The sequence below is a fragment of the Mastacembelus armatus genome, chromosome 24, assembly GCF_900324485.2.
Source record: "Mastacembelus armatus chromosome 24, fMasArm1.2, whole genome shotgun sequence".
NCBI classification, from domain to species: Eukaryota; Metazoa; Chordata; class Actinopteri; order Synbranchiformes; family Mastacembelidae; genus Mastacembelus; species Mastacembelus armatus.
The window spans coordinates 11,680,327-11,708,184 of record NC_046656.1 but is presented as its reverse complement, the minus strand read 5'-3'; the positions used below and the strand labels follow the sequence as shown (position 1 = coordinate 11,708,184).

The 27,858-nt window shown below is 40.3% G+C and overlaps 2 protein-coding genes across 4 annotated transcripts in view; both read left to right on the top strand.

Moving 5' to 3' along the window:
• Positions 1 to 214: 214 nt before the first annotated feature.
• On the top strand, positions 215 to 12,987 carry LOC113136948 (uncharacterized). 2 transcript variants are annotated; one of them, XM_026318140.1, is made up of 3 exons: positions 215 to 347; positions 2,322 to 2,412; positions 3,007 to 12,987. In XM_026318140.1, exon 3 carries the CDS (start codon positions 3,032 to 3,034, stop codon positions 12,404 to 12,406), a length of 9,375 nt encoding a protein of 3,124 aa, XP_026173925.1. In that variant the 5' UTR covers positions 215 to 347; positions 2,322 to 2,412; positions 3,007 to 3,031; the 3' UTR covers positions 12,407 to 12,987. The 2 variants fall into 2 exon arrangements, with proteins under 2 accessions (XP_026173925.1, XP_026173924.1); XM_026318139.1 differs by having other exon boundaries at positions 2,322 to 2,427.
• Positions 12,988 to 14,225: 1,238 nt separating this feature from the next.
• itsn2a (intersectin 2a) overlaps positions 14,226 to 27,858 on the top strand; it is a 29,334-nt gene continuing 15,701 nt past the window's right edge. Inside the window, exons 1-9 of one of the 2 annotated variants that reach the window (XM_026319048.2) lie at positions 14,226 to 14,277; positions 18,381 to 18,452; positions 22,526 to 22,618; positions 22,746 to 22,809; positions 23,288 to 23,463; positions 23,706 to 23,927; positions 24,967 to 25,060; positions 26,979 to 27,121; positions 27,595 to 27,658. In XM_026319048.2, coding sequence (XP_026174833.1) covers positions 18,446 to 18,452; positions 22,526 to 22,618; positions 22,746 to 22,809; positions 23,288 to 23,463; positions 23,706 to 23,927; positions 24,967 to 25,060; positions 26,979 to 27,121; positions 27,595 to 27,658 — 863 coding nt within the window. In that variant the 5' untranslated portion in view covers positions 14,226 to 14,277; positions 18,381 to 18,445. Of the gene's footprint in view, positions 14,372 to 18,380; positions 18,453 to 22,525; positions 22,619 to 22,745; positions 22,810 to 23,287; positions 23,464 to 23,705; positions 23,928 to 24,966; positions 25,061 to 26,978; positions 27,122 to 27,594; positions 27,659 to 27,858 lie in introns of both variants that reach the window. The other variant, XM_026319049.2, reaches the window with a different exon arrangement.

Genomic DNA, 27,858 nt, shown 5'->3' with positions numbered 1-27,858 from the left:
TACACAAACGTAGAGCAAAGATATTCTTGCGTGTGGCGACCTCGTGTATAATCTGGTGTTGTGCCGACAAAGTTTTATCATGTCCTTTATCTCAACACCAATACTTTCCTGTAATCGTGCGCATGCGTAGAACCGTTAAAGCAGCACTATTATGTGGCGCAACAACGGCGCTTTAGAAGCTTTTATTTTGAAGATTGTAGGCGCCACGTTTCGTCGTCACTTCCTGCTAGAGATTTCGGCTGAGATTTGCTGCTTTGTTTATGTGAGAACAAAACAATGTTTTTAGGAAACGGCACATGGTGTTAACAAGTGACGAGAAGGCTTGAAGAGAGTTTGACCTACGTTAGGTAAGACTGTCGCCGTCTGTTTGCTGCGGGTTTGTGCTTTTCTCTAAAGTCACAGGGCCACCCCAGAGTGAAAAACTCATTCCTGACTGCAGAATGTGGTAGGGCCGAAAGAAACTGAGCTAGCACTAGCTGCACGCTGCAAAACACCGACTTGCAACACCTAGTTCCTGTGCCTGATAATACTATAAGGACTCTGATTAACTTTATGCCGAATTTTAGTACATTTTCTAACCAATTTAAAAGTTTTGTAGAGACTTAATGCACAAATGTATAACTGTATATGAAAGTAAAGCATCAAAAGATGTAATATTTACGTTAGCTCACCAACCTAAGCATATTTGCTTTCAATGGCACATCAACCTACTGCCATCAAAGAAACTTTTGTCACCTTAACATATTTACACAGATTTTTGGTGGGACATTCAGTCACCACCTCTGCTGTAAAAACAGTCCACATACTGCCTACCTCGGGCAGTGGCCAATCCTGGTCCTCAAGGACCACTGTACTGCTTGTTTTCCAACTATCCCTGCTCTACCCACTACTAATTACCTGGATCATGTGTGTTCAGTCCATTAGAATCTGGAAGACAAAGTGAAATGGTATCCCCCAGCTTCTGATTGGTTGAATACACCTGATCCAGGTAAAGAGCAGTGGGTAGTGCAGGGATAGTTGGAAAACAAGCATGACAGTGGCCCTCGAGGGAGAGGGGGTTGTAGCCAGAAGTGTGGTCTGTCCTGTCGGTGAACCATGTCATGAACCATTACAGGGGCCGACTCCAGGATTGGCCACCCCTGGCCTACCTGGTCATGATAGAGGACGTGGTTAGTCATGTGACTCCCAATCCTTAAGAGCTAACGTTTACAATAAAGCTTTGTACATAAAACGTCAAACTTCATCATAGAATTTACTCACTTTTTTCTGCGCGTTTGGATGATGGCGCGTCACGGACTTGAAGAAGCGCTTCTTGTATTCCACACAGAGACAAATAGTTCAGCTTGTCCTCAGAGTGAAAACACTGATTTTAACTCAAATGAGGATTGTTTGGCTCCTCATTGTTTTGTATTGTGCTGCACTAATCCCATCCCATCTACATTGACTGAAAGGCTCATTATGCGCGTCTTTGTCTGGTTGTTCAGTGCGTCTTTTGTGTTCTCAGGTAAATCACATGACTATTCATCCTCAGACACACCCTCTTGCATATGGCCTTTCTGGACAAAAAGTGTCTTAGAAAATTTAAATCAGTGTATTGTTTACTGTGAATGTGTGAACAAGATGACATTCACAGCACTCTGAAGTAAACACTTTAGCCTACAACATGCAGGTCTCCAAGGTCTTGTGAACCAATGTTCTGTTTGTGTTTTATGGTCTTATTTCAGTGAGTAAAAAATTGTAGTTTTTCACTAACCATGCATAAACACTTTTTTCTCCAGACAAAGACGCGCATAATGAGCCTTTCAGTCAATGTAGATGGGAGGGGATTAGTGCAGCACAATACAAAACAATGATGAGCCAAACGTTCCTCATTTGAGTTAGAATCAGTGTTTTTACTCTGAGGGCAAGCTACACTGTTTGTCTCTGTGTGGAATATAAGAAGCGCTTCTTCACGTCCGTGACGCCCCATCATCCAAACGCGCAGAAAATGTGAGTAAATTCCATGATGAAGTTTGACGTTTTATGTCATTTCTCGGGGGTGTGCACATATTTACCTGGTTCACCTGAGATTATTTACATGTGCACAGTGAACACAGTACAAGGCGGGGTCGCCTTACCTGTAATGGGTTAATACACTGAAGATTGTCTGATACCTCACACGTGTTTGGCAAATGTGAAATGCAGTTTAATATACTTAGAAAATGTAGATGAATAAAGATTCTTTTTGTACATTTCAACATTACTCTGCGGTTTAGCCTGTTTTTAAATTCCATGCATTGCATGCGTGAATTAATGTACATTCAAACTTGTGCTTATTTTAGGGCTATACTGACCGTACATGGTCCATTCCTGAGTGGATGGATTAGAGAAGTATTAAAGCAGACATGTCGGAGGAAGTCTTGGCTATGCTAAGTATGTTTTTCAAAGGTATGTAGTAATATTTGCATGTCATATGAATCTTCTACTGGAGAGAATCTGCTACAGTTTATATGTTCGATTGGCAGTATTTCAGTGGTTAGAATGCATGTTGATTCATTGGCTGTATACCTCACTACTAAACTATTAGTAGTTTTTTCTAGGTTTTTTCAATGAGAGCCAAGTGAGCCAGTTAAACTGAGTACATTAGAGTTTGTGTCCAGCAGCCCTAAAACAAATAATTTAGGTTTATGTAGTAGTGACTAAAAATGCTCATCACTTTATTGCAACTTAGCTCTTCTGTATTGTTTTGGTTGTAACAACTTTTACACATTTGCAAAAATGCAGAGCCACAGCCAATGATAATTATTGCATCATTGCTTTATTTTGTGAAAACATATCTAAAATTGCCAGATTTCCATCACAAATAACCAGACACATGAAACAAAAGAGACAAGCTTGCAAATCTTTAGAAGGTAAAAACTGTAAAAAGTTAAATGTTACACAATTCATATATTTTGATAATACACAAATTAAGCCTCAGATGTCATGTGCGTAATTTCTGGCTTTTTTTCCCTGAATTAAATTCAGGGAAAGAAGATGTAGAAGATCATTAATGATGGACACCAGGGACATCTGCAGCCTCAAGGATAAAACAAAGATGGATACCAACACAGTATGGCAGTGGCGTATTATGCTAGCAAAGAAATATTCGAGATACCTTGAACCACTATGTTATAGCAGCAAAATGGGCTTAGATTTTAATGTTGGATCCAACACACAGGAAAAATTGGATTTTCATTCTGTGTCGAACGGTGTCATACTTGAGATCTGTGACTTTGCTAAAATAATCAACAGGAGTAAAGGACATGTTATCACAAACATACTGGAAAACAATTTTGATCTTGGATTAAAAAACGACCAAGAGCGGACTGATTTTGCTGCTCAAATTTTGCACAAAGTCAGAGAACTGATCAAAGAACCTCCTAAGAATAAGTATGATGTTTTTCCTCTGTTTGACACATCATCTGAGCATCAGTGTACCGGCAGTAGTAAAACGGGAGTGAACAACATGGCATCTAGAGAACACAAGACCAACTGCTGGCTGGTGGAAATATATGATATTGATAATACTGAAGATGAAAGTGAATTAGGTTCACAAATACCATTTGAAGACTATATTAAAACAGAAGAAAAAGATGGATCACATGTTGACAGTCTTAATGGTGATGAATTTGAGTCTTCCAGGCCACAATCAGTAGAAGAACTGAAAGAGGATGTTCTTCCTACTTCATTGCCTTATTGTGAAGAAGTTGGTCTAAAACTTGATGTTGGGTCAAAACAAAGTCTAGATCCATGTTTAATAACTAAGGGCATGATGTTAGAACTAGTACACTTCACTAGAGTGCTGACATCCTACAACTCTATTGTCCTGGGTGTACTGGAGCATAATTTTGAAATTGATGTGAAAAGTCAACAGGGAAAAAATAAAGTTTGGTTCAAGGTCTTAAACCTGCTAAAAAGCAGAAAACAGCTTTTTGGTAAATTTAAGAATGAGCCCTTTTCTTTTCAAAATGACTCTTTTAAAAAGGGAACAGCACTGTTCAGCGTGGGAGCCCAGCTAGATGGGTTTAAGAAAGTAACAAAAAGAAGGCAGTCTGATGTAAAAATTAAAGGGGGAAAGAGGGCCCTTTCACCAACAGGTGAACATACCACCAAGAGGAGCAGAAGAGAATCATCTGAACAGAAGCAGGCAAACATAATGTCTCATGACACTGATTTGTGTACCAGTCAAACAGCAGAAGATGATCGTTGCTATATGAGTCTTTTGGACCCAGATGAAGTAACAGATTCAGACAATGGTGAAAATGAGTTGCAGAACCCAGGAAGTTCTGATATCCCTAGAGAATCAGAATCAAGCCCCCTAAGGGTATGCACACCTCTCCTCACCACCACTCATGCTTCATCCAGTTTGCCAATTGTAAACTTAAATATTAACACTCCGTTAGCATGTCAACCTGATAAAAGAGGGAGGTGTGGAGGTGAAGAGGAGCCGCAGATGCCAACAAATGTACAGAGTGAATGTCACGTGGAACAAGAGGAAATGGAAATAGAAAGTAACATGTGGAAGCTGCGTGCTAGCCAAGTAAAACAAATCCTTTTACACGACGAGAACTGTGCATTCAACAAGTCCAAGAAGCATGGCATAGAATTCAATGTTGGATTTGGTCCAAAGCAAAACATTGATGTTGACTCTTTGACTAATGTTCTTCTGCTTGAAGTTGCTAAATTTGCTTTAGCAATGAATTCATCACAGCAGGATTTCATCATGGAGATTCTTGAGTACAATTTTGATCTTGGCCTGCAAAGCGAATACCATAGGAAAATCTTTGCATGTGACCTTATGACTAGAGTAAGACAGCTTCAAAACAGTGAGGACACAGTCAAATTCTCAAGACAGATTTTTGAACTTCCTGGTCTTGTGTCATCTGGTAATATCACAAATGAGAGCATGGACATTGTCAACCCTGAACTCAGCAGTATATCGAGGGAGGCAGAGTGTGATGTTGCTCCCATGTGCCCTCTTGACTCACATACTGAAGCTAAAGAACATATAGACCTCTATCGCTTCTGCAAGGATATTGGCCTCAAGCTACATGTGAACCACAGCCGGCCAAATAAGAAACTGGAGATAAGCAAATTGACACATGGTGCGATGACTGAAGTGACAGTCTTTGCAGAAAAGCTATGTGGAACATTTGAGCAGATTTGTCTTGACATCATCAGACACAACTTTGATCTTGATGCACAGAGTGGAGATTCTGACCAGGCCAGAAATATTCTTATGCAGATTCCTCTAGCAATGGAGCAAAAACATCTGCTAACCTGTATATCATCATCCAATAAATATAAGCGTAAATTGTTAGTGATGGAGAACCTGGAATGCCAGAACAGCCCAAATGTGGAGCCATCCAGTACCAGTTCTTATCAGGCTCCAATCACAGACCAAAATATAGGAAGCTGTACTGACACTGAACAAGAACATGAGGTCGATTTAGGGCTGTGGAAATTGCGGGCTAATCAGATTCAGCAACTTCTCTCAGTGCCTCATGGAGAAAATTGTCCACTTTATTCTTATTCCAAATGCAGAAAAGTTGGCCTTGATTTTAACGTAGGATCTGGTGTGAAACAAAATCTTGATCCAAAGCTACTGACCAATGGCATCATGGTTGAAATTCACACTTTTGCGACGGCACTGATTTCAGCCGAGAAGGAGTTCATCACAGAGATACTAGAATATAATTTTCATCTTGATTTGAAAAGTGAGTTACATCGCAGTGTCTTTGCACAGAAAATTATGAATAACGTCAAAGCATCGGCATTAAAATGTAATAAAATCAGGCTCATGAACTTGCCTTTTGAACTCCCTGACTCAAGATGCATAGAGGAATCTAGTTACCCAAAAGCAAAATATTGCCCTAAATGTTATAAAGAGAGAAGCTCTAATCTTCACCAGGATGTCTCTGACCCTGGCCATGAGCTTCATCCTCATCCACATACCAAGGCTGACACAGTCTGTGCTGAACCAATCTGCTCAGCACAAAGTCCTGCAGAAAATACGTCTTCTACTTCCCCAACAGCAGCAGAAACAATGATGGTCAATTACCCTCGCTGCAAAAAAATTGGTTTAACCTTGTGTTTGAATGAAGACCAGCCAAAAGACAAACTCAGCACACAGCTGTTGACACGTGGGGTTGTGAATGAAGTGGCTCGTTATGCTAAAAAATTGTGTGGAACAAGAATTAAGATCATTAATGATATCATTAAACACAACTTCAACTTTGGTATGCAGAGCCGAAACATAAACCCTGCAGAGCAGTTTTCCAAAATTCTGAACCTAAATAATAAAAGGCCCAACTGGTTCAATGAAGTGTTTGTTGTTCAGCCTTGTTCTCACAAGGATCCCAGAGATGTTAGTAAAGTCAAAAAGGTGTCTGTGATGCAGAAAACTGGAAGTAAGGAAACAATCAAAAAAAGACAGCTGGCACTGCAAACAAAGAGGGAAAGTACCACAGTGCCAAGGGATAATATGACTGTTGTAAAAAGAAGGCAGACTGATTTCAAAAGTGAATGGGAACCGAGGGCTCTTTCACCAGTAAGTCAATATTTCGCTGAAGCAGGCAGATGGCGTGACATATTATTTCAGTCAGATGACCACTGCTTCATGAGTCCTTTGGACTCAGATGAATTAACAGATTCAGACAATGGTGAAAATGAAGATGAGTTGCAGAACCGAGGAAGTTCTGATATCCCTAGAGAATCAGAATCAAGCCCCCTAAGGGTATGCACACCTCTCCTCACCACCACTCATGCTTCATCCAGTTTGCCAATTGTAAACTTAAATATTAACACTCCGTTAGCATGTCAACCTGATAAAAGAGGGAGGTGTGGAGGTGAAGAGGAGCCGCAGATGCCAACAAATGTACAGAGTGAATGTCACGTGGAACAAGAGGAAATGGAAATAGAAAGTAACATGTGGAAGCTGCGTGCTAGCCAAGTAAAACAAATCCTTTTACACGACGAGAACTGTGCATTCAACAAGTCCAAGAAGCATGGCATAGAATTCAATGTTGGATTTGGTCCAAAGCAAAACATTGATGTTGACTCTTTGACTAATGTTCTTCTGCTTGAAGTTGCTAAATTTGCTTTAGCAATGAATTCATCACAGCAGGATTTCATCATGGAGATTCTTGAGTACAATTTTGATCTTGGCCTGCAAAGCGAATACCATAGGAAAATCTTTGCATGTGACCTTATGACTAGAGTAAGACAGCTTCAAAACAGTGAGGACACAGTCAAATTCTCAAGACAGATTTTTGAACTTCCTGGTCTTGTGTCATCTGGTAATATCACAAATGAGAGCATGGACATTGTCAACCCTGAACTCAGCAGTATATCGAGGGAGGCAGAGTGTGATGTTGCTCCCATGTGCCCTCTTGACTCACATACTGAAGCTAAAGAACATATAGACCTCTATCGCTTCTGCAAGGATATTGGCCTCAAGCTACATGTGAACCACAGCCGGCCAAATAAGAAACTGGAGATAAGCAAATTGACACATGGTGCGATGACTGAAGTGACAGTCTTTGCAGAAAAGCTATGTGGAACATTTGAGCAGATTTGTCTTGACATCATCAGACACAACTTTGATCTTGATGCACAGAGTGGAGATTCTGACCAGGCCAGAAATATTCTTATGCAGATTCCTCTAGCAATGGAGCAAAAACATCTGCTAACCTGTATATCATCATCCAATAAATATAAGCGTAAATTGTTAGTGATGGAGAACCTGGAATGCCAGAACAGCCCAAATGTGGAGCCATCCAGTACCAGTTCTTATCAGGCTCCAATCACAGACCAAAATATAGGAAGCTGTACTGACACTGAACAAGAACATGAGGTCGATTTAGGGCTGTGGAAATTGCGGGCTAATCAGATTCAGCAACTTCTCTCAGTGCCTCATGGAGAAAATTGTCCACTTTATTCTTATTCCAAATGCAGAAAAGTTGGCCTTGATTTTAACGTAGGATCTGGTGTGAAACAAAATCTTGATCCAAAGCTACTGACCAATGGCATCATGGTTGAAATTCACACTTTTGCAACGGCACTGATTTCAGCCGAGAAGGAGTTCATCACAGAGATACTAGAATATAATTTTCATCTTGATTTGAAAAGTGAGTTACATCGCAGTGTCTTTGCACAGAAAATTATGAATAACGTCAAAGCATCGGCATTAAAATGTAATAAAATCAGGCTCATGAACTTGCCTTTTGAACTCCCTGACTCAAGATGCATAGAGGAATCTAGTTACCCAAAAGCAAAATATTGCCCTAAATGTTATAAAGAGAGAAGCTCTAATCTTCACCAGGATGTCTCTGACCCTGGCCATGAGCTTCATCCTCATCCACATACCAAGGCTGACACAGTCTGTGCTGAACCAATCTGCTCAGCACAAAGTCCTGCAGAAAATACGTCTTCTACTTCCCCAACAGCAGCAGAAACAATGATGGTCAATTACCCTCGCTGCAAAAAAATTGGTTTAACCTTGTGTTTGAATGAAGACCAGCCAAAAGACAAACTCAGCACACAGCTGTTGACACGTGGGGTTGTGAATGAAGTGGCTCGTTATGCTAAAAAATTGTGTGGAACAAGAATTAAGATCATTAATGATATCATTAAACACAACTTCAACTTTGGTATGCAGAGCCGAAACATAAACCCTGCAGAGCAGTTTTCCAAAATTCTGAACCTAAATAATAAAAGGCCCAACTGGTTCAATGAAGTGTTTGTTGTTCAGCCTTGTTCTCACAAGGATCCCAGAGATGTTAGTAAAGTCAAAAAGGTGTCTGTGATGCAGAAAACTGGAAGTAAGGAAACAATCAAAAAAAGACAGCTGGCACTGCAAACAAAGAGGGAAAGCACCACAGTGCCAAGGGATAATATGACTGTTGTAAAAAGAAGGCAGACTGATTTCAAAAGTGAATGGGAACCGAGGGCTCTTTCACCAGTAAGTCAATATTTCGCTGAAGCAGGCAGATGGCGTGACATATTATTTCAGTCAGATGACCACTGCTTCATGAGTCCTTTGGACTCAGATGAATTAACAGATTCAGACAATGGTGAAAATGAAGATGAGTTGCAGAACCCAGGAAGTTCTGATATCCCTAGAGAATCAGAATCAAGCCCCCTAAGGGTATGCACACCTCTCCTCACCACCACTCATGCTTCATCCAGTTTGCCAATTGTAAACTTAAATATTAACACTCCGTTAGCATGTCAACCTGATAAAAGAGGGAGGTGTGGAGGTGAAGAGGAGCCGCAGATGCCAACAAATGTACAGAGTGAATGTCACGTGGAACAAGAGGAAATGGAAATAGAAAGTAACATGTGGAAGCTGCGTGCTAGCCAAGTAAAACAAATCCTTTTACACGACGAGAACTGTGCATTCAGCTTGTCCAAGAGGCATGGTATAGAATTCAATGTTGGATTTGGCCCAAAGCAAAACATTGATGTTGACTCTTTGACTAATGTTCTTCTGCTTGAAGTTGCTAAATTTGCTTTAGCAATGAATTCATCACAGCAGGATTTCATCATGGAGATTCTTGAGTACAATTTTGATCTTGGCCTGCAAAGCGAATACCATAGGAAAATCTTTGCATGTGACCTTATGACTAGAGTAAGACAGCTTCAAAACAGTGAGGACACAGTCAAATTCTCAAGACAGATTTTTGAACTTCCTGGTCTTGTGTCATCTGGTAATATCACAAATGAGAGCATGGACATTGTCAACCCTGAACTCAGCAGTATATCGAGGGAGGCCGAGTGTGATGTTGCTCCCATGTGCCCTCTTGACTCACATACTGAAGCTAAAGAACATATAGACCTCTATCGCTTCTGCAAGGATATTGGCCTCAAGCTACATGTGAACCACAGCCGGCCAAATAAGAAACTGGAGATAAGCAAATTGACACATGGTGCGATGACTGAAGTGACAGTCTTTGCAGAAAAGCTATGTGGAACATTTGAGCAGATTTGTCTTGACATCATCAGACACAACTTTGATCTTGATGCACAGAGTGGAGATTCTGACCAGGCCAGAAATATTCTTATGCAGATTCCTCTAGCAATGGAGCAAAAACATCTGTTAACCTGTATATCATCATCCAATAAATGTAAGAAAAAATTGTTAGTGATGGAGAACATGGAATGCAAGAACAGCCCAAATGTGGAGCCATCCAGTACCAGTTCTTATCAGGCTCCAATCACAGACCAAAATATAGGAAGCTGTACTGACACTGAACAAGAACATGAGGTCGATTTAGGGCTGTGGAAATTGCGGGCTAATCAGATTCAGCAACTTCTCTCAGTGCCTCATGGAGAAAATTGTCCACTTTATTCTTATTCCAAATGCAGAAAAGTTGGCCTTGATTTTAACGTAGGATCTGGTGTGAAACAAAATCTTGATCCAAAGCTACTGACCAATGGCATCATGGTTGAAATTCACACTTTTGTGACGGCACTGATTTCAGCCGAGAAGGAGTTCATCACAGAGATACTAGAATATAATTTTCATCTTGATTTGAAAAGTGAGTTACATCGCAGTGTCTTTGCACAGAAAATTATGAATAACGTCAAAGCATCGGCATTAAAATGTAATAAAATCAGGCTCATGAACTTGCCTTTTGAACTCCCTGACTCAAGATGCATAGAGGAATCTAGTTACCCAAAAGTGAAATATTGCCCTAAGTGTTATAAAGAGAGAAACTCTAATCTTCACCCGGATGTCTCTGACCCTGGCCATGAGCTTCATCCTCGTCCACATACCAAGGCTAACACAGTCTGTGCTGAACCAATCTGCTCAGCACAAAGTCCTGCAGAAAATACATCTTCTACTTCCACAACAGCAGCAGAAACAATGATGGACAATTACCCTCGCTGCAAAAAAATAGGTGTAACCTTGTGTTTGAATGAAGACCAGCCAAAAGACAAACTCAGCACACAGCTGTTGACACGTGGGGTTGTGAATGAAGTGGCTCGTTATGCTAAAAAATTGTGTGGAACAAGAATTAAGATCATTAATGATATCATTAAACACAACTTCAACTTTGGTATGCAGAGCCGAGACATAAACCCTGGAGAGCAGTTTTCCAAAATTCTGAGGCTGCATAATAAAGGGCCCAACTGGTTCAGTGAAGTGTTTGTTGTTCAGCCTTCTTCAAAAAATCTTGCGGATGTTAGTAAAGTCAAAAAGGTGTCTGTGATGCAGAAAAATGAAAGGAAGGAAACATTCAAAAAAAGACAGCTGGCACTGCAAACAAAGAAGGTAAGGACCACAGTGCCAAGGGATAATATGACTGTTGAGAAACCAAAGAGCAAGAGGCCTAGAGGTGATTGCTTTCCCTTTTGCACAGAGATAGGTCTGGATCTAGATGTGACATCAAAACCAAAAGGCAAAAAAAAATTGGATTTGAAACTGCTGACTAAAGCTGTGGTGATGGAGATATATAGATTTGTAGTTAATAAGAAACAACACTATTTTCCTAGCAGTTTGTTCGACATTCTTGACTACAACTTTGATCTTAGCTCACAACATGATAGAAAATGGGAGTTTGCCTTAAGCACTGCATCCAAAGTCAAAACCATGGTCAGAAACTACAAGACAAACAGAGCAGATGTAATTTTCCAGTTACCATTTGTGTTAGAGCACAGCTCATCAAAATCATCAAGTCAGACCAAGAAAAGTTCTATGCCTCTCACAGATGAACCACACAAGACAACAACAGACAGCAAATTCATGCAGACTGCAGTGAGATACTGTTCAGAAAATCCTTGGTGGAACGTTAAGGATAATACATTAACAAATCCCTGGGCAATAATGCAGATGAATGACAGTCCATTGAGGGCAGGGTGTGACATTCCCCAGGGAAACATACAGATTAAAGAGGAGGAATATGAGCCCAATTTTGGTGATATGAATCTAGAACTGGACCCTGAGAAAGACTACCATCCATATTCTGAAGATGCCAAAACAGAGTCAAACATTGTGAGCTATTTAGCCCCAGGTGAACCTACAGGATCCCTTGGACACACCTTGCTAACCATATGTCCAAACTATGAAATCAACATAACAGGTGGGAGTGAGAATGCCCATTTTTCAATGCTGGCAGAACCACAGGCATCTGAAGGATATGCTATGCATGCTGTGTGTCCCAACACTCAAAGTAGCGAGGAAACAACACTGAGCACTGAAAGTCTGAAGTATCTGGTCCCAGTTCAAACAGCAGAATCACAGGGGTACTCTGTGATAACCATATGTCAGGACCCACAGAGTATAGTGATCAAAGAAGAACAAGATAATGTGCCTGTTGACTCGTCCCAGTATGGACTAGTTTCATACACAGAAAGTGGAGTGGATGTCAAACAGGAATGAGATCCTTAATGTGCTTACTCATGGTTTACGCAAGACGAATGTGCTTGAAGGAACTTGGATCAGGAGTGGATTATCAAAAAAGATTTTAGTTTCAGTGTTTGCTTAATTTCTATAAAAACATGTAATTCTTGATTCAGTTTAAAGCCAGTTGTCATTTATTTCCTCTTAAAGTTGATTTTTATAATTGTAACTAAAAAAATTAGTTTTTCCTTTTTCCTTACAATAATTTTTAAGTTTGTCAGCATCATGACATTGAATTTTACTTTGTAGATATCATTGTACCCATCCAAGATATTCTGTTCTGCTTTTAAAAGTGTATGTTCTTTTGTCATTTGAAGCTTGTTTTTTCAGACAAAGAGAGAAAATTAGATTTTGTCAGATTTTGTAGTTATGTCAGACATTGCTTGTTAATGCATCACTGCTCAAAATAATTTTACACACTGCCTACTGCAGATCAATCTGACTCAGATCTTGGTGGATTACTTTGTTTTCTGTTGTTTTAATACATTTTTTTGTACATGTATATATAAAGCTTTGAAAGTGTCTGTGTTCCAGTATTAAGTTCTGTGATGAATTTTATTTCAAAAGCTTTGTTGATTGTGGTAGGATCCCGTATTAAATGACCTCACATGTCAGAAATGTGTGCACACGTTTTTCTGTTCAGTTAAGCTGTAGATAAAAATTATAATTTTACGTGATCGTAATCTTACAACATTTATACAACAAACTGACTGAGAGTAGGTCTGTGACTTTTGTGAATTTTATTTTCTTAGTAAGATTCAGATAGTTCACGTTAATCGGGAACATCAGCTTTTGCTTGAAAAGACAAAGGCATCGGGATCAGTGCTATTGTTAAGGGCAGGTACCCTGTAGGCGTAATTCGGAAATTAGACAGTGGTGGTGCTTCAGTCCAACAGCTTTCCTGTTCCCTCTGGAGTCACCAAATGCTTAGATTTTACAATAAACTAGGTAAATGCAATTAAGTACAGGGTAGTGCATGTTGGAGTAATTCACTCATGTAAGCCTGATTTTAAAAAGATCTTAAACAAAGTTGGCTCCACAGACTTATAAGAATAAACTGCACAGAAACTTTGATTTAAAAAACAATGCATATTCATTTTAGCCCTCTAAATCTTACATGTGCGTCATTTATCAGGCCTAACAAGAGTGTGACTTTGGCCTGACCCAGCAATTATGTTCAAAACATCAACACTTAAACAGAGACTGAAAATAAAGTGGTGACGCCTTCAAAATTAAAGTCTGTATGTGAAAGCAAATGCTGACGTGGAAACCCCGTTTGGGCAATCTTCAGTTCGACACAGTCAAGGTACAGTAATACACTATGCAGATTTCTCTGACAGCACAGTGAGTCTGCAATTACAGCACATTCATGCCACTGTCCTGCTTTGATGTAACTGGCACATATCATCATGCACAATTAATAAGGAATCGGTAGTTATTTTTTATTATTATATAAATAATTTTAACATGTCCAGAAATTAAAACTAATGGGGAAATGAGTATTTAAAGTAAACAAATATAGTGATTTTAAGTGGTGCTGGTTTGACAAATAAAGACAGCTTTTTGACAGGTAAGCTGAAGACACGCTATTCGTAAAGGCTTTTAGGAGCAGAGTTTTATTTTTGTTAGTTTCATGGTTGTAGTACAAGCGATTGTTGCAGTATTGTCAGCGTCGACTAGTTTTATTCTGAAAGATATCCCCGGAAGTCGTTTGAGTACTTCTGTTGACTCTATTGGAGACGCCCATTTCTAGTGCGCACCCGCCCCGGTTGGTGGATCGGTTCCTCCCTCTCCAGCAGCGACACTGCCAGCCTGGATGTCAGACCACCGCCGGTATTCTACCGCAACAGGTAAATCACCATAATAATGTTTAACGAGACAGAAAAACTGCAACACCTGCTGTGCATTGTCGCTGTCGACCTTGATTTTACGTTTTACTGGAAGGTAAGTGGGGCAGCGGGTTGTCCTGCTTTATGAAATTCTAAATTGAAAAGGCGAAGCCATGTATCGTATTGACGCTGGTTTCATTAGCTGCTGGGGATATGACCTTTTTTGTTTTTTTTTTTCTTCCCAGCGTTAAATAAAAATAAATAAATACAACTAAAACCAGCCGCTGAGTGATAGCCTATTGTGTGCGTTTCAAATGAAGAACATATGGCTGAGAAATAGATTGTTTGCATGTTTGTTTGCTTATTTTTTATTTATTTATTTTAAATATCTAAATGCATTTTACCCAACCTAACTTCCGTTTAAAGACAAAACTATTTGATGTGACTGTGGGCTACTGCTGATTGTTCAATATATTGCCACTGACTGCATTGTGTTGAATGCATGCTCCTTGGCAATTTCCTTTTGCGTTGTATAGTAGTTGCAAATAGGCAACAGATAATAGCTTTATTTTCTATTCCAGGAAGTAAACTCCAGAGGTTGTTCAAGCTTTTTTCTGAAAATGTTTATTTACAGAAGCGGTAATGACAGACTGCAATTTAATCATTCAGTGTCCAGAAAATTCAGCCTATGGCTATGGCCATTGTACAAATGGCTAATGATGTGGCCTTGTCTAAGTGAAGCATAGTGTGATATCCTGACTTGACACAGTTACCTTAGTGTAGTGTGTAGTATTTTATCCCACCTGGTGTATCATTTTTTTATCATTTCTATCAGTCCAGTTTTGGTCCAGTATATTCATGCTGGTGTTCATTCACTGCAGTATACATTAATTATAGAGATTGCTTAGTGTGTGTGTGTGTGTGTTCTGCTGCTGTGAGTGGAAAACAGAAAGGGGAGGCTTTCTTTGCTGAAGTGGCAAAGTCTAGCTAAACTCAACTTCCTGTGACACCTGGCCTCATCCCAGCAGACTGTTGCATATGCACCTGCCAAGAAACAAAGCCTTGTGTAATGCACAAGTGCACCTAAACACATGCATTCGTTCTTTCTGTGGAAGCAGGAGATGATGGTCATACAGGATTTGCTTGCACGTCAGTCACAGTACCATGATTGTGAATACTTATTGGACCATTTGGTGTTATTATTCGAGGAAAGAGCAAAACAACATGTGCTGAAGGTACCTAGGTTAGGATCTTAGGTAGGATAGGCAGCTGAGTGTTTTATGTCTTTGGAGTGGGGAGTAGAAAAGACATAAAAGAGGCTTAGGAGTTTCATTGCTCGAGTTGACCCATAAATGTATCAAAAGGATATATTAAGAATTATTCTTTCTGGTGGAAGTGTCCCTGATTTTCACCTGCAGCACAACACACAAAGGTGTGTAGATGCCTTTGTGTGTTTTTGTGCTCTTGAATAGGCACAAAATGCAAGCATACACACATACACACAAACACACACACAGGCCCCTTTCTTCCTCAGGCTTAGGCAAAGCTTCCTGGGCTGTGTCTGCTAGAACAGGGTCCCCTTCTGTGCGAGGACTGTATGTCAGACACACACAGGCCGACGCATTGATACACACACCCGACTGCTCCTGTGTGGTGAACACAGGTGTCAATCAGCATGCAGGCCAGAGTCAAAGGGTCTTTGATTCATTTTGTCCTCCAGTGCAATAAGCCAGCACACCGCTAGCCCTAATCACGCCCTTGTTCAAACCAAAAACTTTGTGTGACATGTAGCAACTCTAAACATTAATACACTGTCAACTCTGGAGTGGGAAGTACGTCTGGGATGCGTTTTCCTTTTGTTTAGCCCCTGCAACATGGACCCACACACACACAGTGGTTTTTCAGCCACATTATAAGCCTATTAAATTAAACCATCCTGCGAATCACAAATACATGTGAACATTTTGTTATGAGACTCTGAACATGCAGTCAGTGTTGATGTAGAGTGTGTCCTCAGCGCTTTGTGTTGATTCTGTGCTGATTTTATCCAGGATGTGTCTTGTTTGAACAGGGAAGGCTCTCTGACATAGTCAACAGGAGATACTGTACAGTCTCACATTTGAAACCACACAAACCTCAGGCTACAAATGTGTGTATGTGGGCGGATAAGAGTCTGCCAAATGTCATTATGCAAAGTGTTTACATTAGGGAGTGTAGAAGCACACATACAGTACATACACACACATACACCCATATCGCTCATAAGGCTGTGTGGTGTCAATTTAACTTGGTTGTAAAGGAATAGTTCATGCAATAATTACAATTCTCTCACTAATCATTATCTTTAATATTAAACAGATGCAATTAGTCAACAGTCTGAGCTGACACTTAATAAAATGCTGTTAATGACAACATGAACCGAGAAGATTCATGTATTTCACATAACTAACTGTGCAGTACAAGTGAGGACGATTGCATAGATTTAACTTCAATCTGATTTTCTTTGTTTGTTTGTTTTTGTTTTTTTTATTCATTTATGTTCTTGGGGTTGGAAGCCCATTATTTTTTTATTGCTTATTTGCATTTGGCGTTTTTGTTTGTTTGTTTGTGTGTGAGTTTGCACACTACTGCATATATTCATGTACACGCGGAGCGAGCGGTTCATTGCTCTTAAGTAATTGGCAGGGTTGGCATGTGCAGAGAATGATTTATACTACAACAACCGTGGCCTCCCCTCCAGGAATTCAAACAGAAAGAAGCAAGGCAGTGATGGAGGAGCAGTGTAACAAGAGCAGAAACTACATGAAGAGCAAACCAAGCTTAGGATGAATAGGGAGGAACACTGCTTCTGTAAACAGGTGTGGATTTTCAATTTGAGGACATAGCAAATGATCAAGAATATTGGAATATGTAAGCATAAAGTTTAATTGAAGAATAATTTAGCAAAGAGGAGTAATAGAAAGAAAAATCAAGATGGCGGGACATGATGGCAGGATATGTCATGGTGTCAGAAAATGAAAGCCTATATACACACACACACATAAGGCTCATTTGCCAATTTAAGAGTGTTATGTGTATGTGCTCATCTATACCCTCTGTGTCCAGAGATCCTGCAGAGGAATCTCATCAGGTGGGCTTACCCACCAGCCACTCAAAACACAAATGTTTCCTTTGTGTTTTATATGTGTGATGCAGATGCAGTACATGTGTTCAGTATATATACTACATATTTCTGTTATTTAATTAACCACAAATACCCTTAATACTATATTGTTCAAAGATACCTTTAAACTCCTAAAGGGGTGAACAGAGTAAGAGAAAATATTTACATTCCTATTAGGACCAATAGTTATATGTTTAATATGACATATAATTATGTTCCCACCTACAAAAATATTTATTTTACTCACAAAGCAAATATTTACATTACTAATTAGGCACATTTATCTCTAACAAGACATTTGTATCCCTATTAAAACAAATAATCATATTACTTACAGGGAACATTATACTTACATATCCAATAATATGGTAATTGCATATAAAGCCAAATGTCAGAGGAAATTTACTGGTGGAGAAATAAAGGCACACCAAGATGTGCAAAAGACTGCCGGCTTGAGCCACCATCTGTGATCTGAGGGAGCAAAAGATAAATGCCACCTTCCTCCCAGACCCCCATCATTTCTCCCTCCTCCCCAAACTGCCTGTCCTCCCCATTCCTACTTCTTCTTCCCCCACTGGCATCGTATGTATTGCTGCTCCTTCTTCTCCTCTCCTCAGCATCCCCTCTCTCTGTCATTTGGCCTCCCTCCTCTCTCTTCATTTCCCCCTCCCTCTGTCCCTCCCTCGCCGTATCGTCCCTCACCATGTTAGCCGTTCACTGCGCCTCTCTTGCATTGTTAACCAGGAGATGAAATTTTATTTATTTATTTATTTGGTCTTGCATGCATTTATATCTTTTCTGGTCTTTACCTCACACATGCATGCTCACATCCTCTCACTTATACCTGCTGCACACACACTCTCTCTGTCTCTCTCTCTCTCTCTCTCACACATACACACACACATGCACACACACACACACAATCACACTCACATCTTTCTCTCTCTCTCTTTCTCTGCAGATGTCTGAGAGCTAGCAAGCTAAGACGAGGACTTCCCTCTGTGCCCGTGCTCTCCACCTGCAGCCATGAATGGTAAGAACAGCTTGTGTTTGTTTTATATTGTATGTCTGATCCTAACATGCTTGTCCGTGGGAGACGAATATGCACTTTGGGGGCAAGTGGACCTGGTTGAAAATTAACTTGAATGGAAAAGCTGAATGAAGGGGAAAACCAAAAAAACCAAAAGAGGAAACGGAGAGAGCTGACTAATAATCAGCAAGTGCTTCACTCTGGTGTTTGTAATCCTTTTGTGTTGTGTGGGATTGCTTGTCCCAACTGTAACCTGTGGGTTGCTGTTAACACCTTGAGATCGTGTTAATAGGGTATTGATCTTGCACTGGGATGAAGGATCAGACTCAACTGAATCTTTGATCCCATGACAGTTTTTAAGAAAGAAGAAAAGCTGTATGGCGTGAAACCCTATGCAGCAAAGAGAACTTCAGGTGATTACTTTGAGTTCATTTTACGTAAAAAATCATGCACCATTTTTGGTTAGTGTTTTTGTGTGGAGAACTGCCGCTTTTCTTATTCTGGAAGGTAATGCACTTCTTTTGTCAGTGGTGTGGACAGAATCACTCCATAGTGTGTGTGTCAATCCCCTGGTCTCCAGCCTGTGATTATAGAACAGTAGTTGCCGCTTCCTGAGGGCCTCTGTGGGAAATGCCGGAGAGAAATCGTGTATGTTTTGTGTTTGTCATACACAACTTGTCCACATGACTGATTCTGCAATTTGAGTGCCGAACCACACGACTACACTTTCTCCTATAATCCTATCCGGCAGACAGACGGTGGAAGAAAGCAATTTAGAGACACAACATCAGTCTGTGATGAGCTTCTCCATGGAAACATACAGTATGGGAGGATGAGCTGTTTGCATTATTGCACTCTCATTAACACAGTGAAGCTGCAGTGAGACAATTTTAACGTCATTAGTCTGCGGATTTCTGAAATGGGTGGACAGTATGCAACGCTCCTGGTGAAGGAGAGGTGTGTGTGTGTGCGTGTGCGTGTGTGTGTGTGTAGATGCTGCAGCGTGCAGAGACTGTTGATCCTCTGTAACTATTTGAAACATCAACTTGTCCTCCCCAGGTGTCGTGTTTGATATGTAAATAGTTATGAAAGCAGTAATGTGGTTACCCCCAGCACACCAGCACTGGCTGTTTGGAGGTTTAAACCGAGCGTCTCCTAAGGACCGTACAGCACAAGTAAAACCTACTGTTTGTCTGGCAACCTTACCATGACAAAATGACGTCAGCTAGTCACTGCACCCAGCTGAGAAGTAGTCCAGCACATATACCTTGCTGTTGTTTTTGTACTTTGATTTTACCATACAGACATAAGAGTCTCTTCTAACTGCAGGAAAGCAAATAAGTGTGTTTTTCAATTAAGTTAAGTGTATTAAGTTACTGCTAAAAACAATTCAGTGACATAAAAAAAAAAAATTTCAAAGAATCAAACAGCCAGACTGAGTCTTAGGCTGGTTTGTAGCCCTTGAATCTTGTTTCTATCATGTAAACAGAAGCTATTTTAAAATCTTATAGCTTTATCACAATTACCAGTTATTTGCTACAAATTCAGACATTTGGCCCCTTTCTAACTGGTCTCACACTGAACAGCCATATATAGTTCAATGACAAACACCACAAACACACTACACTGATATGGATTCTGCTGTGTGAGAAGCTTTGCACTGCCCCACTTATTCACAGAGCAGGTCCTGCTGAATGAACTGACAGGCCTGTGGATGCAGCCATGCTGGCTACATGTCCCAGTGGCACTGTGCTAAATATCGCCTCCCTTTCTTACTTACAATGGCTTCTAAATGAGTTCTGTCGAAGCCAACGAGACAATGTGAAGAATATTCACATCAGATTAATTACTTTCTCCATTATATGGCTGCATTTTGCTGACACAGTCAAAAGAGGGTCAGGCACTGTGAGCTAACATTGGCTTTGTCAGGGAGGAAAAAAGCACACACCTGAACAGGTGTTGCAGTGGTGGTTTAGGGTAGATAGTTTGTTTACATATTGAAACACGCTCAACGCTGGTTTGTTAACAATTCTCAGCTCTCAGCACACAACCAGCAGTTTTTCATCTGCTCATGCATATTAGGAACATTTTGAATCTCATCCCCTTTAAATCTGACGTTGCTCCAGTTTCTTCTTCTGTAACCCAAGCTCAGCAATCCATTGCGTAATTCCTAAGAGATGTGTGTTTTAATATGTCTGTGTGCGGTCAACAGGAGCCGGTGGGATGTTTGGGTTAGCAGTGGGGAGGAAGTTCCATCATGGGCAGGGTGGTATTTCCTGAAGCGGATGAATAAATTACAGCCTGGATACCAGGTCTGCACAAGCCTATACCCGTGACAGCCCAAAGAATCACGTTCTTCTCAGTATTAATATTACAGATATCAAATCACAAAGAGAGATTTTGTCCTACATGAATATTTTGAATCTGCTAGAGATCAGAAAGAAGGGGAAGTCCTCCATCTTATTCTCCCCTGAGAGTTGTATTGTTGTTCATGTTGAGATGAAAAGTTTAGATGTGTAACTAACATCAGAATAATGCAAGAATACTGTGGTATTCATTTGATGAGCTCATTTCAATAGGAATTTCATCATTTGAAGGGCAAATTCTCAACAAACTCAACATGTTGTTGTCATTTTTAAACTGAATCATTTCTATTAACATGCTCTTTGAGTTGTCTGCCAGTGTGATTGCTATGGCGACAGTAACTGGCATCAGGGAAGTCCGTCTGTCCGAGAGTAAGATGAGCATCATGAGAGCTGATACACAAAGTTGGTTCCTTATCTACATCTCAGTCATTCGGCTGCTACTATATGAACAGATCCATCTGTGCATAATGTCCACAAAGTCAGTTCTTTTCATGAAAATGATTTCACTGTTCTGATGTTATGGAAAAGCAATTGAGTACGTCCTGATGGTATTATGATGTCATTGATTTTTATGGTTTCCTTTACGATTCGTTGATTATCAGCCCCAGTGATAATCTTTTATCCTCCTCTATTACAGATGCCTTGTGAAATTAAGTAAGAATGGCATTTCGTACACTTCCACACCACGTCAGACTTTATATTTAATTCAACCCTGAACTTACCTTGAGATATATAAGAGTGCAGCAGGGTGAGAAAAGCTGACTGGGCATTTTACTACATTACTCATTGCTGGAATTTGGTTAAAAGCGGTTTCATCTCAGGGAGACATCTCATCTGGAATGTTCAGACATTTTTAGATGCTGAGTTTAAAAAAAAAAAGGAGACATTGAGTTCAGTAGGCTATTAGCATTTCTGCTTTGGGGGACTTTGATGTGTTGCTGGATTAGAAACACAGCCCAGTATGGCTTATCATTTTTTAGCTTTCTTCTTTTTTTAGAAACTTTTTTCTTCTGTATAAATTATATTCTTACATTTTATGAAAGCTTGGGGCTACAAATATCACAATTAATCTGAATATGCGGCACATTTGTCCTAAAGTTTTGTAGATGCTTTAGTGAGTTTTGTGTTGTACAGCTCTTGATTATGAATTCCTGTTGATCTTCTCATTTAGTGCCACCATGAGATCAACGTGTGTGTTTAAGACTGAAATGTCTTGACAACTGTTGGATGGACTGCCATGGACTTAGATATGTACTTTCAAGCAAATGTCAGTATGCTAACACACTAAACAAAGATGGTGAACATGATAACCATGCTGTTCACCAGGTTTATCATGTTATTGCTTTCATTGTGCACATGTTAACATGACACATGTTTTTGTGGGTCAAGATGAAAGAAGAATCTGAGATCTGTCCCACCTTTTATAACTTAATTCTGCATAATTAGCAGGCATATTGTGAATTGAAAGCAGTTTTTTAGGGTGTTGTCCTTGAAACCTTTTTTAGTTTTTTGGAATTTCAGAAAGAGTTACAGGAAACACAGGGAGCGACATGGATATGCAGACAACAAAGGTCCCGGGACCAAAGTCAAACTATGTATTGTACATTGGAGTAATGTGATATGCTTTTTAACTGGTTGATATTTTTAACTGACCTATTGTTGCAACCTAAAGATTATTTATTATTTATTATTATTGGTTATTTTGTCAAGGTGGGGCCAGTGTGTGGGCCATCACTCCAGAGGAGAGGGGAAAACATGACAAACAGTTTGACACCCTTGCCCCTGTTCTCGGCTATGTCTCAGGTAGGCTGTTTTCAAAACAAACAGACTAAAAACTTGTTTATGACTAACATGTAAGGGTCACCAGTCAGCATAGTTATCAAATATCTCTGTGTCTCTGTGAACCCTTGTGATTTTTGTCTGCCTGCAGGAGAACAAGCCAGGAAATTCTTCCTCCAGTCTGGCCTGCCTCCGTCTGTCCTGGCTGAGATCTGGTAAAGACCAACAAACAACATCATGATTCTAGAGCCTAAATTATGCAAAATTCAAAGTCGGAGCAAGTGGATCAGCAGGTCCAACCTTTGTTTTTGGTCAGAGTTAGTTTGGTCCCCTCAGACTGCTTTAAACTTCCTGTTGAGCACTGACTTCCTTCACAGCCTTGCCCCACCTAGTTGTGAGTGTGTGTGAGTGTGTGTGAGTGTGTGTGAGTGTGTGTGAGTGTGTGTGAGTGTGTGTGAGTGTGTGTGAGTGTGTGTGAGTGTGTGTGAGTGTGTGTGAGTGTGTGTGAGTGTGTGTGAGTGTGAGTGTGTGTGTGCTGTAATTAGAACAGGCTGTGTGTTTGTTTGAGTGACAGTACTGCAGTTCAGTTCCACCAGAGCTTTGTCCCTTGTGGAATTCTTATAGACATGTGGAGTTTTGCTATAAACAAATCATGTACTACCTCAGCACATTGTGTCTCGTCCCATCCTGCAGGAACCTTGCTGACATGGACAGTGATGGGAAGATGGACAGATTAGAATTCTCTATCGCTATGAAGCTCATTAAACTCAAGCTTCAGGGGCAGAACTTACCTTCTGCTTTGCCAATCATAATGAAGCAGTCTCCTGTCTCCAATTCTGTTTCAACCATCCCTTCATCAGCACGTTTTGGTAAAATTTCTTTCTGAAAATATTATAACCACATTATAGTTTCAAAAATACGACTTATTCCTTCTGTCGCTTATAAGATAATTTCATTGAAGTGTCAGCGAGAAAGTTAAAAACACATACAGATACATCTGAAGAATTCAGGGTTCAGTGTTTTCCCTCTAAAACTGAAAGTAACACATTTTAAAATGTTCACATTTGTTTGTATAACTCGTCATGTTCACCTGTGTGTTTCCTCCTTGTAGGAATGGGTTCTATGCCAAACCTGTCAATTGGTCTGTCATCCATGTCACCTATGTCAGCCATGCCCATCCTAACACCCATCCCAGCTAACGCCCCCATGCCCACTGTGCATCCTTTGGTGCCAATGCCAATGACTCTGTCCCTCATCAACTCCCTGGGAAACTCTGGACTCCCCAACGGCAATATCAACCTGCTCACCCCTCCACTCGTTCCCAACAGTGCAGGTTGGTTCTGCTGTAGAACCATTCTGTTTTGTTCACAGGACAAGTAATAACACGTAACTATCATTGGATTTTCACCTATTCGTCCAAACCTGATCCTAAATCAAAAAGGTGCTAAAGATGTTGGGTTATGTTCCAGAGGCATTCGGTTAAAGTACATTTAATTCAAATAACAGGGATATTTTACTGACACACATCACTAAGAGATTAAATACGAAATTTACGAAGAACTTTCTAAGCAGACTGAGTAATGGATTTTTAGCCAGTGAAACAACATCGTGGTATATAATATTTAGTGTATCAGGGTCAGTTATGCAGGTCTTGAGCTTTAGTGGTGCATTAATGTAGCATGGATTTAATATCCAACATGAAAGGGCTGCAGCATATCTGCTCTCTCAGGTCTGGGAGTACAGGAATATCTGTATATATGTGTGTATGTTACTTTATCACCAAGGAGTTAAGCCACCAGTGTTTTAACTGCAGTTACTATATCTATTAGATAAAAAACAGTCAGTGTGTGATGTGGGTGTGAATATGCGATGCATACAAGCATTTTTCTTTTTGAATTTCTCTCACCTCTTCCACTGGTCCCTTAGCTGCACTATTTAATCTGACTCTGTTCAAGTTCAATTTTTGACTGAAAACAGTCCAATGAGTGTGAGTGTGAAATTTCTCTATTATTTTGCATTCACATTATCATTATTCCCCGTCTCTGCCAGTGAAACTACTTTATATTAGTGCCACAGCTCTCGAGACTAACCCTCCATAGTGCAGGCATGCAGACAGCTGCCATCGCTTTGTTTTTAACCAGATGCCAGTAACCTTGCTGTTGGAGCTCTGTGTGCTGCGACTGTAAAGAACGAGGAGATAAGATTAGATGTACACACATTCAAGGGCAACTGCATTCCACACAAGATTAATTGTATACATTACACACATGCATGAAAATATTCAGATATCTTCTTCTTTTTTATCTCCTGTTACCTTGAAGATCTCATAATTATATTGAACTATCAACTGATCGCCTCCAACTATTTTTCAGCCGTCCCTCTCTCTGGTTTCTCTTCGCCTATGACGTTCTCTCCATCCACTGGCATGTCAAAGGCCAACTCTCTCCTGGACCTTGGATCCAGCAGGTGAGAGCCAGAATATTAATATATGCATACTGCAGTACTGCAGTACTGTGTAAACTAGCTCAGTGTAAAGGTAATTATTCTAATTTGATATCTACATTAGGGTCCACACTTCAGAATCAATACGAATTAATGCAAAAAAATATATTTGTCCTCTGTCAGCCTATCGGGGCCTGGCTGAAATATAAATGTAGAACCAAGTATCTTTAGAAAGACATGACTTGAAAGTAAATGTACTATTCATGATGCAGTGGAAAAGCTGGTTACAAGTCACCCACGGCCAAACCAACCCAGTCGTTTTCAGTGAGGGAAGATTTCAGTATTAGAATGCAGGCAGAGATGAAACAGATAACAGGGAGATCAGGAAGGGCATTTTGAAATGAAATGTTCTGGTTGGTAAGAGTAGGAACTGGGCTTGTTTTAGAGTCACAGACATTAGGAGAGAACAGGCATCACATTGCATTTTTAAGGGAAGAGATCACTATTATTGTGAAGTTGCGATGTGTTTTTAATAGGCACACTGGTTATTGGATCTACCACATTGGTCCAGACTATTTTATCTGAAGAGCTATTTATTGGATTGCCATAAGGCTGACTTCTAAAGACTGTGGTGGCTCCCTGACTTATGTAGTGCCACAGTAAAATGTCTGAGTGAAACATCCCAGCAGTGTTGTTGGATTTCTACTAAAATGCAATGTGTAGATTTGCATCATCCAGGGGATAAATTGCAATCATTTTGTTTTTATTTTAAGGGTTTTAGCATGCTAATGTTAGCTTTCAGTTTAAAGCTGTGATGTGGTAAATGATGTACTGCATGAACAACAAAGGAACAGGTTAGAGATAGTGGACTATATGAGATTATATGTAAAGGCTAATAATGTCACATCTGCTATCAGCCACTGAATGTGAGTTTGTATCTTAAAGGGAAGTGGAAATGTGAGATAGCAACTGGCACGTTGCATCTGTGCCAGTCAAATTTTCCTTTCTGTTGGCCTTTCTGTCTGCCTGGAATAGTTACACTGCTGGCACGTAATGAGGCGTAAACAAGGAAGAGGCTTAGTGCAATTTGAGTGACCACCAGATTTCCTGCAAAAAAAAAAAACAACACACACACACACAACAGTAGTATCTAATATCCTTGATCCTTCTCATGGTGTTTGGTGTAGTTTGGGAGAAAAACTGAAGTCATATCTGATGTCTTTGTATTAAATGCCTCAGTGATTCATTGAATAAGTCCTGACCTCAGGCATAGGTGGTAAGGCAAACATGAATAAGGGAACCAGAGTGCCAAGAAGTAAATACAGGTTGATCCAGCAACCACCCAGATCACTTTTTACCTCCTAGTTGTTACCATTACATGTTGTATTATGGCGCTACACACATTGTTCCTGCCTGCTGTTGTTTCTAGACACAAAAGAAGTTGTAATACAGGAGAATTACAGTCCAGTATGCGCATGCACAGTAAATCTATATGTGTATACACAGAGAAAAAAAGCCCTTGGCAAGAGAGCCATCACCCATTGTCTCCCTCTTCTTTTATTTTGGCGGAGTTTTCCACCCAGTTATAAAGATTGAAAAAAAATGCGTTCTTTTGAAATGAACATAATCAAACAGTTTGCTATTCTTGGAGATGTATTGTTTATAAAAAAAAAAGCAAAATACCTGATTAGCGTAGCCTGAGACCACGACACTGTCTTGTTTCAGAGAGTCATTGTCTACGTTGTCGTTTGCACAAGCTTCCTCTACAGCTAATTAAGATCTGAGAAATAACACCGGGGAGTCTCGGAGCAATTAGTGGTTTTGAGTCAAGGTTTGAATGCAAGGGAGAACAGGAAGACATTGATCACATTATATTTTTGTGTAATTTCTTTTTAGATGATATTGTGGTATATTGATGTACCTGTCTTTTCTCTGCCTTTAGTTCAAATTCTTCCTCCACCACGTCATTAGCCAGCAACTCCCCGAAGACAGGTGCAAGTGACTGGGCCGTTCCACAGGCCTCCAGACTCAAGTACCGTCAGCAGTTCAACACGCTAGACAAGCTCATGAGTGGCTATTTGTCAGGTGCGTCTCACACACGCAGACATTTTTCTTTCTCCACATTTTGTGTGTTTAGCTGCACAAGATGTGTATGAACAATGGGCAAGAAGGAATACTCACAATAAGCAGTGTTGCCTATTGTTTTTGAGCCTAAATCCAAGTTTTAACCCTCTAACGTGATCGCTGGGATGTGCTCGCAATAATGGCAGTGAAACAAGATTTGTCCCCAGAAACACATGTACGCTCTAACACTCCAACCTAAATAAACATGTATCTCAGGATCGCCTGGCTGCTCATGAGTGGTAATGTTGAAGTTTGAAAGTGCACGGCCTGGGTCAGTTTCACTTTACATAAACGCAATCACATACTCTTGTGACTGCTCTTAGTTCCACCCCATTGGAGAACTTGGCAGGCAAGAAACACACAAACACATCAGTTGGTGTGAGAATTTAGTCTGCTGTTATTTCAGATTTTTTTTTTTGTTTTTTACTTTTCAGGACCTCAGGTTAGAAATGCACTGATGGCATCAAACCTGACTCAAACTCAGCTAGCCACCATCTGGTGAGTATAAGCTGTGTGTGTGTGTGTGTGTGTGTGTGTGTGTGTGTGTGTGTGTGTGTGTGTGTGTGTGTGTGTGTGTGTGTGTGTGTGTGTGTGTGTGTGTGTGTGTGTGTGTGTGTGTGTGCGCGCGCGCGCGTGCGTGCGTGCGTGTGTGTATATGTATAACAACTGTAGGGGCACTCCTCAGCCTCTGTGTGTCC